This window comes from Nestor notabilis, unplaced genomic scaffold (genome assembly GCF_000696875.1).
Source record: "Nestor notabilis isolate BGI_N333 unplaced genomic scaffold, ASM69687v1 scaffold18566, whole genome shotgun sequence".
Classification (NCBI taxonomy): domain Eukaryota; kingdom Metazoa; phylum Chordata; class Aves; order Psittaciformes; family Psittacidae; genus Nestor; species Nestor notabilis.
In genome coordinates, this window is record NW_009934444.1 from 21,026 (window position 1) to 34,521 (window position 13,496).

The following is a 13,496-nucleotide window of genomic DNA, read 5'->3' on the forward strand; positions in this document are numbered from 1 at the left end:
TTTTACTTAGAAGCACTTCAAATTGCAAGGAGGTTGACTGATGATGTTTTGCCATTCAGAAAATGTCAGCCCATTACTATATGCAACACACTGTGACACGGTATGACCTCATGTACACATGTCAGAAGCTTCATGAGAACTTTGCATCATTCATAAAAACAATGAAAGTGCACATCAGTGGTCTGCTAGCGCATCTCTCCTCCCTTTCAATATGACTGGTCTAAGCAGTCAGTTAAATCAGCAGAGCAAAATTAATGAAAGAGTCTGACTGGAATACTAACTGAGATAATACATAAACTGGCAAAACCTCTACAAAGCTAAAGTTACAACTGAAGTGTGGGTAACAGACTGCATGTGTTGTAAGACCACCTCAGATGCGTGCCTGAGAATTCATTTTGTTAAAGATACGAGTTTCTGATGTTTTGAAAATTCAGCTGTGAAATTAACTTTTTATTCTGACTTGTTGCTCTCCTATACCTTCCTGTAAGATTTCTGGATTAACAGTACGTAAGTTTTCACATAGATCTTAAAAAAAAAAATCAGTTATGGGCTTGCTACAGGAGTTGTCACGTGAAGTTCTGCAGTCTGCACTATACAGCAAGTAAGATTAAATGATCCTAATGTTCCCTCTGGTCCTAAAATCTATGAACATATATTCTTGGAAAGAAAACAAGTCTCTGAGAATGGTTACCACTTCAACCACAGAAAAGGAAGAAGTAAAATACAATTTGTTTATTTAAAACATGCACCAGAGTTGTCTTTAGCAAGTAGCAACCAGTAACCCTGCAGAAACATGTCATCAGGCTTAACACCAAGCAGTCTAGCATTATACAGAAAGTTCAGCCCAACAATCAATGGAGAGATGCGTAAGATGTGCCTTTCGCATGAGACAGCACTTGCAGCATGGATGGACAGGACTTTGGGGAAATGGATCACCCTCCTCAACACGCAGGATCCGCTGTTCACAGCCTGCTGGCTGACTCAGCCCTCGCACTTATGACAATAAAGAGGTAAAAAACCTCAAACCCTCTGAGGATTGTGAAAAGCACCCAGAAAGAAAAACGTCATGGAAGTGGGTGTAAATCATTGACTAACGGCCTGAGAATATTTTTTTGTCTGTACATGGAAAAAGTAAAAGCAGCCATCTCCTTCAAGAATACGCATAAAGAAAAAAAGCTTCTAAGAAGCCTATTAAATGGCTATGGTCCTGCTCACATGTTCAAGTTTCTCACAAAAACATTGGTGCCTTTTTTGCCCACTAGCTCCCTGCTATGGAAAATCACTTCTTCAGAGTCTGGAAAATGCTGTTTGATCTCAGTAAATTACATCTCACTGCTTGTCGGATTCTGATTGATGGTGTAACTTAGGGAACAATATCTGTGTGTGGAATACTGTCTGGAGAAGCAGTCAGGGATTATTGAAAATACAGTATTTATGCAGTTTAAAAATCAGTGGCACATTGCGCACAACTTTTTCTAGAGTGATGAAAAATCACTGGAGTGCATTTGGGAACAAAGGGTATAAGGTCTTTTGTCTATTTGTAAGAACACTCAACTGGTAAGACTTCTTAGTGAGTTAGTAGTGATGGATGCAAGAAAAAGTGTCAAACACAGTTGAGCATAAAGCCAACTGCTTCTCTGACCAATGGGCAGAAAGGAAGACGTCACTGCTCAATGGTGGCCAGAGGAGAGGGAAGAAAATAAAATTGAAGAAAAGAGAAGGAAAATGAACCAAGGATCACTGATTTCTCTAAGCCATTTAGAACTACTGGAGAAGGAGGTAAAGTCTACGGTTTCATCACACCACGAGTTGTTTCTTCATCTATCTGATATGTCACAGGTAGTTGGAAGACTTTCAGGAAACAGCCATTCTGAAAGAGCAGCCACTTCCTCAGCATAAATCGTTGGAGTTACTGAATTCAAGAGATCAGTTCTGATTTACACCAGCCATAGGTAGGACTTCATACACACCTCACCACAACACAAATGCTACAGTGCAACAGACACCAGGACGTCAGCCACAGAAAGGCCGTAACTGGAAACAATTATGGAACCCATGCAACATACAACCTTCCATCAGATATAAAAAGAAGAAGATTAATTTCAGTGTGTAAGTGTATCAGAGAAGCAAATGAAGATGGATGCTGTTGCCAGTGGCGTTACCCTGTGGGGAAAAAAAAACCCCACAGAAATTCGGCAGATGTAAAGGAAATGAAGAAATACTTCCCACAGACCCTGCAAAATTAAACTGCCAAATTCACTGACTGATACAGTGAGACAAAAAGTGTGAAAAGCTTATGGGAGGGTTAGCTCCATTCATGGAGTGAAGGTCTGCTGCTTGAAACCAAAACAATGGTTCAGAGGCAATCACCAGCTCAGGATAACTTTGAATGCTGTAGGAGTGTGAGGATTTTGGACAAATGAAACAGGATCACCCTACTCTTTCTCTGTTTTTCTCCTTATTTCTCTAGCACCAGTTACTGTTCGGTTCCAGAGACACGGAAGCAGCTCAGTGGAGCTGGTCTACTCCAGCAGGCCATGTTAATGCCTGTGGTACACTCTACCAGCTACTGGAGCAAGGGAACAAGAAAGGGAGAGAAATATTGTCAAAATCACAGGGCAAATTCACCTGGAAATTACTGCAGATTATAGCAATCCTTAGGAAAGCCAAAAAGCCCTGGATATGAAAAGAAAAAAATATCTGCAGTAGTTTTAAATTAAGTAACACAGTGTGATGAGCTTGAAAGTGAACAAGGAAGGAAGTCTGCAAAAGGCTTCATGATGTGGTTGAAATTCAGAAATAGTTCCCATTCATAGTTCAGAAAGAAGAGGACAGCAAAGGCTTGGTGGGAGGCCTGTGGAAAAATCATGGACAGCCTTTCTGACAAGAAAAGAGAGGAAAAATAATTCTGTGGTTGGGGCAAAGACAATTCTTTGTTCCTGTGAGGGAGCCAGCTGGTGAGCACTGAAGACAGCACCTCAAGTGACTCTTCATACAACTTAAAGACATACACAGGAGAAGAAATGTACAACCAACTGCATTCCTGAACAAGACTTCTTAAGTACAAGGTCTCACTACTGCACAGTAACAGTCCCATGTTGTCACAAGCCTTCCAGCAAACAGCCACCACTTTGTAAATGCCTATTCTCTGATGCCCTGCTTCCTTCCCAGCACAACCCACACCTCCGGGGAGCCTGCCCCAAGGCAAACCGGTCCCAGACGCCCTGGTGGGTGCACTTACCTCTTGCTTTTGACTCCGAGTAGGAGGGGATGTCCTCCGAGGTCAGGATTTGGGGGAGGCACGTGGGAGCACCAACACCCTGTCCCAGATAGGAGGCAGGCGGGTAGTAGGAGCACATGCGGTACTGGGAGCTGACGGCATGGCGGCTCTCCATGCCCTTCACCTGTAGACAGAAACCAACAGCAGCCTGTGAAACTGAGCCTCAGCACCAGGCGGGCAGCACATTGCCCCACATGAGCACAGGGGTAAATGGAAGTAAAACCCTGACATGCTGGCCTTGGGTTTTTGCTTTGTTTGGCTGACAGCATGCCTACACTGCCCAGATACAGGCAAGCTGGTGTGGGATGGGAAGTGACCTAGCAGCAACAGCAACAGCAACAGCAGCAGCAGCACTGACATACCTCTGGCTGGTTTATCTTACCTCAGATGGAGCTGCACCTGGCACACAAGCATGTACCCTTCACTGCAAGGAGCTTCCTGACAAGTCCCCTGCTTATGGCACAGATGACACAACAAGAAGCTTTCCAAACCTGTTCAGCTGCACATACCCAGTGTCAGAGGTGAAGTGTCCATCCAATCCCTGCACCTCCGCAGAGACCAACCCACCTAAGACTGGTGATAACTGCTCTGCCAGAGACCTATGGGGTGCCTAAGGAGGACAGTCCTACCAACCGGCTCCCTTGGCACACACTCCGCAGCACCCGAGCAGTGACACACACACACACACACACACATACACTCCTCATGACCCAATGAGATGGAAAAATATCTTCCCAATTTACCCAGAGAAACCAAGTTGTGTCAGACTACATGAGAAGCCTTTAATGGAGCCACAGCTGGACACCAGCCAGCAGGTCTGCTGTGTCAGCACGGTGTCCACTGGACAACCCCTTCTCCTCCCTGCAGAAAAGCTGGCAGCGCTCAGAAATCAAGGTTTATCCTACTCCAACACTATGGTATAATCCAAACTGATCTCCTTAGATTTTTACTTTATGAAAGAACTACCATCTACTATTATTTGTTCCAAAGCCCTACAATGTAATGTGGCTACAGTGCTTGAAAAAATGCAACCAAACACTTCACAAGATTAAGATTTTCAACAGGAAAGGTCTCCCTGTTGAGCAGTGAATGACTGCAATATGGAAAGCTTCCAGGCAGAGAAAAAAAACACAGGTATAAAGGTAGCAGTGCCAACAGTAAGCAGTGTACGTCCAGATGTCCATCAGACATATCTTTGCAAGCAAAAGTGCCTCGCAGCCTCTCCTGGCACTGGCACTGGCACCTCCAGCAAGGAGCCAGAATGCAGCCACCCCTTGTTTTCCTGGGGCCCCCTGAATAACACAGCATTCATTTTATTATGCCTAGCTGGAAATAACGTGGCCCAAGTCACATAAAATCCTGCTGGTGCTCTCTGAAATGGAGGGCAATATCCCACTTTCCACGAGGAGCCAGGTTTACAGTGAGATTAAGTGGCAAGAGAGAGGGGTTGCTGTTTACAGGGAAGCAAAGTATACCACTGCCTGTCTTCTGAGAGCAGCACAGTCACATGTATTTGCACATGTACTAAGGGATTGGCAGGACATGCTCTTTTAGTCGGTGAAAGTGCAAGTTTTTCTATAATAATTCAAAGCAGTAATTAAAGGTATTTTTTTTACCATCTGTACCCTATGCACGCAGAGAAAGCTCAACATGCACTCAAGTTTCACTCAAGATAAATGGTAAATTGCTTTAAAAAAAAGTTGTATGTCATCTGAAGGAAGCCTGAAATCGAAAAGGCCACTGACACCCCTCTGCTCTTCTGAAAACTGCAGCCTTCTCTTGGAAACAGACATCTCTGCTTTGCACAGATTTCTTCAACAAAACCCAGGCTGCCACTGCCCTGAAATTATGGATTAGCAACACTAACTGCCCAAAAACTCAGCCCAAAGGGCATTTTGCACCTGCACATCTGCAAAGCTCAACAGCTCTAGAAGTTACTCCGGGATAAAAGAGTGAGCGAACTCCTCTCTGCCTGCTGTTTCGCACACAGTTTCCTCTCCCTCAGTGGGGCAGGGCTGCGGGCAGCAGCCACAGTCCTCACATCCCTGCCTTTCCCTTGTGCTTCTGTGCATATGTACAACAGAGAGAAGGTCTCCAGCAGGAGACAACATTATTTCAGCTCTAACAAAATGGAGGGATCACTCCCTAGAACTTAAATGATCACGTGCATGCTGCCTCTCCCCGTGGAGCAGATGCAGTGACCTGTTTCCTTTCAAACCTTTTCTTAGGGTTTTTCTCCATTTCTTGAAAAAACAACCTACCTAAAATCTCTGGATGCGATGAATTATTACTACTATTATTAGTAGTGTGTGGTAGCTGGCTAGCAAGAGACATGTTTTATAATCTTATTACCCACACCAAGTCTATGAACCACGGTTCGACCGACAGCCACAGGGTTGGCTCTGCAAAGAATATGCTGTGTATTAAACACTGAAGAAAATCTAAAAGCTTTTGGTTTTGTTTTATTAAACTGTTTAGAATACATACTGCAGTAAATCTGAACCATAAGGTTTCCTTTTTATAGTGCTTAGCAGTCCTATTTTACAGTAACAATAAAAAAACAACCAGTCGTAAAAATTCCTGACCTTAGCACTGCATTAAAAAGGGGGCTTAGGAGATCACTACTCCATGAGAAGGGGCATTTGCTCTGTATTAACTCCTGCAGCTCTGGACAGTCCTTGAATATTTTTGCGTGCCAGAAAGGGAGATAAAACAGCCATGGGGAGGCCGTGAAATATTCATATTACTTCTAACTTCGGGCAATTCGGCTTTCCAAATGTTGCAGCCGGGTGCCTTGTTTGGGATCCTTCTCTGGGTCCTGTCCTGGAGGAATGCTGGACTCATGTTGGGGCCCCTCGGTGTCTCCTCCTGCCTCCCTCGCCCCTTCTAGCCCTATAGCGAGATCAAGACAGGCAGGGTTTAGGACTGTCCCACAAACCACTCTGGTTTGTATCATTGCAGGCTACACACCAGAAGAACAGGACATCTCCTTAGGTGAGGAAGTGCTATGGAGGGGAAGGGCATGCACTTGCTCTTTGCAGAGAGCAAGCTGAGCTCCTGAGTTAACTCCTGTATTGCTCACATCCCCATCCAGGCACACATCACTTGTGCCCTGCCCCAGGAGCAGGACTGATTCACCAAGAACCTCACTGACTTCAATGGGAGACACAGATCACTGAAGAAACACATTCGGCCTGTTTAACATTTAACATTACATTTACAAACTGTACAACTCAGCGCACACTCAGTAATTTCTTAAAGGATGTACTGCAAGCAACGGTGGCGTGCATAGAACTCATGAGCAAATAAGTATGGCCTGATTAAAAGACCATGCATGCAGTGAAAATTCTTTCCCTTGAATAGCCAATACGAAGAATCACAGAAGCAGCTACAGCTTGTTCACAAACAGTCAAGCCGGAAGCACGATTTTTCCATCACTACAGCATACCCAACAGTGACAGAATACATAGCGAAACACAGGGAAGTACAAAGAAAAGAGATTATCAGTTCAGACCATTCCCATGAAACAGCTTTCTCAAGAGCTGTTGGAAAAGCGACATAAAGCTCCTCCTTTCCAAGCTCGTGGCAGCGCCTTCATAACCTCTACATATCTTCTTCATCCAGGAAGAGCTGAGGAGGCAGGCAAAAAGCTCTCCTTCCAGCTCTGGAGACTAGAAAACGGTCCTGCCCTTCCCAGACGATAGACAAAATACCTCCCAGGTAGTTCTTTTATTTTCAGAAGCCACTGGCTGCAATCTCCTTGCAAGCAAGCCAGCATTACTCTTAACAGCACCTTACATTTTGCAGTTGATCCTGACCATGGGGCGTATTCCCAAAAAGGACAAGTAGGAGGAGGTTGCAGATGGCAATCCTGGGTGACAGGGCTGCAAAAAATTCGAAGCAACAGCAGAGATGAAAGTACTATCTGCTGACTCTGCCACTGGTGTGCCTCATGGTCTGGGCCAAACCACTTCACCCAGGCTTTCCATCCTTCTGCCTCACCCATGACTCACTAAGAGATGCTTAAACCAAAACCAGTAACTATGGAAACACCAGAGAAACTCTGCCGAAAGTTTTAACATAGGCTGCTCCTTTTGCCTTGATCTTAGCAATAAAGTCAGATTTAGGGGTCATAAAATTACATTTTGCATTTATGTGTCACTGACTGCAAACAACAGAATTCGCAGGTCACTGTTTTTGCATCCACTGGACACCGTAGTGGGAATCCAGACATCAGGAATCTCCACTCTGACATCTGCGGGCTGTGTGATCATGAGTACTTCCCTGCCTCAGCTTTTCCAGCTGTAAACCAGGTTGCTGTTACTCTCCCACCTTGCGATGCTGCTGCCCATGAGGTGACCCCATACAACTACTGCTGCACTCACGCTGCCAAGGTGGCTTTGTTTCATTCCTAAAACCAGCTAAGCACATTTTCCAGCACGAGGAAAAAATGAGTCTATGATACCCTGCCTTGACTTACTTTGATTCTAGCATAGAAAACACAAGAGACATCTATATCTGTCCCTCCTTGATAGACAAACTTAATTAACCTTTGCTATTCTGTTCCAACCTATTCTTTTAGACAAAGGCAGTGACCCATAAACAATATGTTACCATCAGAATCTCAACTGCGGTGACACCTAGAGATATAGCCCTATCAGCAGTATCGGAAAATAAACCGCTTAGATTAGCTCCTCCAAGAAATATGGATTGCATTCATGTCACACATGAGCTGTCAGAAACATTAGGATACTTTTAGCATAAATCTGTAGTGTGAAGGGTATGTTATGAATACAGTATATAATACACTGCTTACACATAAAATCACGATTGTGTTGGGTGACTTGTGTATATACATATGTATGTGTAAATATTTACACAAACACACATTTTACACCTATTTCTGGAGAGTTACACCACACATTTCTGTAAGAAGTCCAGGCTTATTGGAGGAAAAACTGTGCCAGAAACTAGAAACAGGTGGTGAAAGTTGAAAAAAATTAATCTTTTTTTACTAGCAAGCAGCTATTCCTAAGAATTCAGACTGCTACCTGTCTTATCATGGCCACACTCTTCTGGATTTAGTAAAAGACGAGGTTTTATGTTTGCTGCTTTTAAAGAAATCCTTAAAAAACAGTTTTCTAGCCAGCAATGTTAACTATTTCACTGCCAAATAGTAAATAAAGTTCCCATATTAGAAAAAATGTTAAAATGTCTCATAAAATTTCTCAGTCTGACTCTCATGAATATTTATTTGAGTTATTTGCTCTAAACTGGTTTAATGAATGAGAATACTGGCTTTTTTTATTTCTTTTTTAAAAAGAAGAAAAAAAAAAACAACAACCCCACCTCAGAGCATGAAACATAAATCGTTTGAAATTCTGAAATATGTACAAAACCCCTTGGCCAGCCTTAACCTTTCTCTGAAGCAGAATGCCTGGAGTTACCAAAGTAAAGAAGAAGACATAGCCACTGGTTCCCAAGTGTGGGGCACATTCTCTATCTTCCAGATTTTTAATGGTCAGAAGAGTTTTAACACTTTTTGAGAAGGACACAGGACTCACAAGGAATCACGATTATCTTTATGCAGTGGATCACATACCAGCAGTTTCATGGCCAGCTTGGAGAATTAGACCTGATTGGACTTGGGTATGCCCATCCAGGTTTTACTTCTGTTGTGGTAGAAAAGACTGCAGTCACCCCACCATTTTGCAGTTGCTGTCCTTAAAGTGGGTTGCAGTGAGACTGATTTCAGAAACAGCTACTTCCACTGTATGACACAATGCTCCGACTTGCAGTACTAATGTTGGTGAACCCATTTAACTGTTAGTTGGATTGAATTCACAATTATGAGAGCTTCAAGGGAGGGTCCAGACATTCACACAGAACTGGAGTGAAAAGAGATGCACGTAATCACCAGATCTGCTGCATTTCCTCCGCGACCAAGGATTGCCTTTTCTTCATGTGCTAACACTAGATGTATCTGATTACCTGCCTTACAGCTGGCAAAAGCAGCAGGATACAAATGACTGAAGGGTTCTTGACCAAAGGTATTGTCTTCATTATGCTTATCACATCATGATGGATAGAATTTCTGTGATAATTGTATACCAGTGAACAAAACCTGCACACAAATATCTGAAAAAGTTGCACCTCTATGAATCTACCCAAGTACACAAGCTTCAGTAAAGAACAAAGACTAATGAAATCTGACATTAATCTACACTGAAGATTCAGTGATTCAGTTTATTTGCCAAGGCTCAGTGATGCTTTAATCCTCAGCCCATCCTTCACACGCTCACACATTTCCTCCATGTCTTTCTCCCTTGCTCCCTGAATTCTGAAACAGCAGACAGCTGGGCTGATTAAGGCCTTGTGTGCACCCACAAGTTATCTTACTTTATGCAAATCTTCTTGCTTGCTTAAAGTTACTCCAGGACAAGTGAGCCTCCACCAACAGAGCCTGGAAAAGGCAGAGGTCATGTCTACATGCCGTGAACTAGGATAACTTCCAGTGAGCACATAGGTAGCTTATGCAAAGAAACCCTTTTGCAAGCTCACAGCTTATTCAGCTGCCCTGATTTGGTTACAGCAAGCATTGCACAGCTACAATTTTGGTGAAGAAGCAAAAATCAAAAACCTTGATGAAAACAGTTACAGCACTACCACTCACATGAGAAGACTCAGTCGTACTGGAAGACTGGTTAAGAAAGCCTGCGCATGTAAAAAATTAAACCCAGTCAGTACAGGCAGTCCAACAAAAATTCCTGTGTAGATACAGCTACATGTTTCCTTTGGAGAATCAGCCTGCATGGGTTTGCCACTAAACTCCCCAAAGGTGTAAGCAAGGCCTGATTTCTTTTTGTGGATCATTCTCTGAAACTCTCCTGTAACTCCTTACTGTGCCTGACAGAGAAACTAATTCGTCCTTCTCCATTTAACACTCTGTTTCTGTGATCTTCTGTCGCTGGTAAACTGCCATGTGCAGAATTGATGTTTAACCATGTGCAACAGCTAAGAACTCGTTCCCCATACAACCAACCACTTTTAGTGCCACACAGTGTTTTTACAACATTGGCACCACTGCACCTACTGCCTGCAAACATTATCTAGCCTGTGTCTCACTAAAACTTTTTATGATTATCTGTACAATGTAATGCTGTCATAACATATGCAAACCCCATGATTTGTAACTCTTCCAGCAACAACAATCCTTCTCGCATATCAGCCCATGAGAAACAGCTTAGTTACACGACACCTTGAACTACACTCTGCCCACTGAGCAGGAGAGGCAAATCCTGGGTTTAGGCCATTTAGAAGCTGGGGAGATGCCACACTGCAGCCAGAAAGCCCTGCTTCTAGTCTCTCTGCACAGACGTCTCACCAGAACAGCACTGAGAGATCCCAAAAGGCTTGGTCAGAAGAAATTAAAATCTCAGGTGAGGTAAATCACTACATTCACTTGGAGGTGAATGGAACTACGTGATACATCCTGCAAGCTGAGAATGAACAAACAGCTCTTAGAGCCTGCTGGCACAAGGGAAACAGTCGTTTTTGACAACAATCATATCTTTTTTCCTTAATTACCTTTTTGGTATCCACTAATTTGAGTAGCATTTAAAGAGAAGATTCTGCCGTATTCTTACAGATTCTGCAGGAACTGAAGAGAAAAATCCATACAAAAAAGACTACAGTTTTTACTTCATTAAGGCCTGTCAAAGGTCCCACAAGAAACAGGAAATCTCACAGTGAGACAATGGACCCTCTAGCCTCAAACTTCTTAAGTATACAGTCTAATTTCAAAAGACAGACAGAAGATGACAACAGAATGGAGAGGAAAACATCTTCATGACAAGGTTTAACATCTTTTAACACACCCTCACATATCTCTTTCTCAAATACTATGTGCTAGGACAGTCAATACCTTCAATTTACTTTTCTTTTTCGCAAGCAAGTCAAATGACATGTCTACTGGCTGGAAGAATGGTGAAGTGTGGGCCTACTTGCTTGCAAGAACATCGTTTTCAAAAGACAAATATTGCTGCCCTCACTTGTGTTGTGACGGTGTCTCCAAGCATCTACTCTGCAGTAGGCTCTTACAAGCTAGGTACTGCAAAAACTTCAGAAGTAACTTCCCATCTGAAACACTCTGCTATGACATGCCAGGTTAACCAGATCAACCAAATGAAAAAGCTGAAAAAGCACTGGCACCTCACCTCACTAACACACACAAAATCCTATTCCAAGTTTGCCTTGACTAATTCTCACCCTGGTCTAATGATCAAATTCAGCAGCTAGAGAGGATGCCTCTGCATCTTCAGAAGGACCTTTCCATGGAAAAAGCATCCAGTGATATGAAAGCCTCACTGAAGGTGATGTGGACTGCTGCAGTAATTGTAATCACCCTGGTCTTAGTTCCAGCTCCTTAGTATCAGAAATTAAAATGCTCTTTCAGTGTTGGTCCCTGTGACAGAATTGCTAAAGGAATTCTCTGTCAGCAAAAGGGACATCCCATCTTTTCCCTTCAGAAAGAAGGTTTTGGTGGACATTTAATCTTTCATTGTTGAGTGGTTTCATAACACAGCATAACACAGCCTGCCCCCTCTTGATGCTCTACAGAAGAGACCTGCCCTCTCCTGCCCTTGGACAAGAGACATAGGGCATAGATTCTCAAACAGTGCAGCTTCCCCGACTTCAATCTCACACAGAAAAGCACCACTGCAGCCCAAGACCAAACAGCCTCAGGGTGACAGAAATGGCTCCACTTACTTTGCCAAGAATCCCCTGCCTTGGCAGATTTCCACTTTTTCCAGTCTCCAACTAGTAGTAAGTTGGAGGCTACAATTACCAAGTCTTAGAGTGAGAGGGCTCAGTTGGTTTCATACCCTAACTAATGAAGTTAGTTACAGGCACAGCCTGTAAACTGAGCTATCCAAGTTGAAATCACAAACGCTGGAGCTGATGCTGCCAGAACACAACATGCCATGTCACATTCAACTGACAATGACCAGCCCACCAGCACTGTACCCTGGGTCACTTCAGTGCCTTGGATGTGAATATTAGAAAAGAACAGGTTCCTGAAGAGGAAAGCCTCTCAGAAATGACACCTGAAGCTACCAGGATGCTATTTTGGGTAACTCAGTTGGACTCCTCCAGAAAACAGCTCATAATCAACTATGACATAACTCAAAAGACAAAAGCAAGTGGGTGGCCTTTATCTGTGCTTGTGGCAACCTACCTATACCTGTATCATTGCTTTCATTGTGCTCCATCATAATTGCCACAGCTAATTTTCCTAACATGGGTCTTAATCCCACCCAGAAATCTGGTTCTGCTTTTGCACTGCCATGAAACCAGCAAACAGAAGGTTAGAATCAGGCCCGAGAAACATGTTATCATCCACCTCACTCTCCCCTGTCATACCTCTGTAACATCATACCTGCCACTGTTTTCCTGACTGGCTTTGCATGTAAGTTGCTGGGAGGCTTCGAAGGCTGGTTTTCATGGCCGACCCTACAATCGTACCCCCCGTCTCACTTGAGGAAGGCTCACTGGCCACTGCCATTTGGTACTGGGAGTAGTTGTACAGGTTGTTATAGTAAGGATACAAGGACGGCTGGTAAAAACTGCTGTAGTAGGTGGAGTCCACAACCAAATCAGATGTGCTCTCCAAGTGCCCTCTGCTGGGGATGGAAGGGATGTCCTGAATGAGCATCCGCCCCTCTGGAAAAGAAAACAACAAGCCATTATGAGACAGGAGGCTCCATGAAGACCATTACATTTCACCTGCTGATGAGCTACCACTCCTGAAGGCTGGACAGACAGTAATAAATAGAAAGAGGGGAGAGCTGAAAGGGAAACGCGGTTGGGTGTATGACAGAAACTCATACGGACTAATGTCCACTCAAAGCCTGATACCACCACCTATACATACCACAGACTGCAAAACTGGAAACAAAGCCAACTGCAGGTTAAGACGATGTTATGAATCCTCAAGCAGCATCAGCCGACCTGGTGATGATTTACACCAGCTAAGGATGCAGCCCCCTATTATTTTTCTATTGTAGCTGTGTGCCAAGTCTCTTTTAACTTCCTGGAAGCAGAAAGGCTCTAGCTACAGGACCTCTCTTCAGCCACTTTCCTGCAGGTGAGAAGGCACTTTCTGAACAAGTCTCTGGAAAAGGACAGCCACAAAGCCAAAAGAAGCTGAAGTAGG

At 43.7% G+C, this 13,496-nt stretch overlaps 1 protein-coding gene across 1 annotated transcript in view; it reads right to left on the bottom strand.

Annotated features, from left to right (window-relative positions):
• DMRT1 (doublesex and mab-3 related transcription factor 1) overlaps positions 1–13,496 on the bottom strand; it is a gene marked incomplete at both ends in the record, with an annotated part of 52,879 nt that overhangs the window by 21,019 nt on the left and 18,364 nt on the right. Inside the window, 2 exons of the mRNA XM_010017355.1 lie at positions 3,242–3,404; positions 12,720–13,003. Of these exons, the coding sequence (XP_010015657.1) occupies positions 3,242–3,404; positions 12,720–13,003 (447 nt within the window). The remainder of the gene's footprint in view (positions 1–3,241; positions 3,405–12,719; positions 13,004–13,496) is intronic.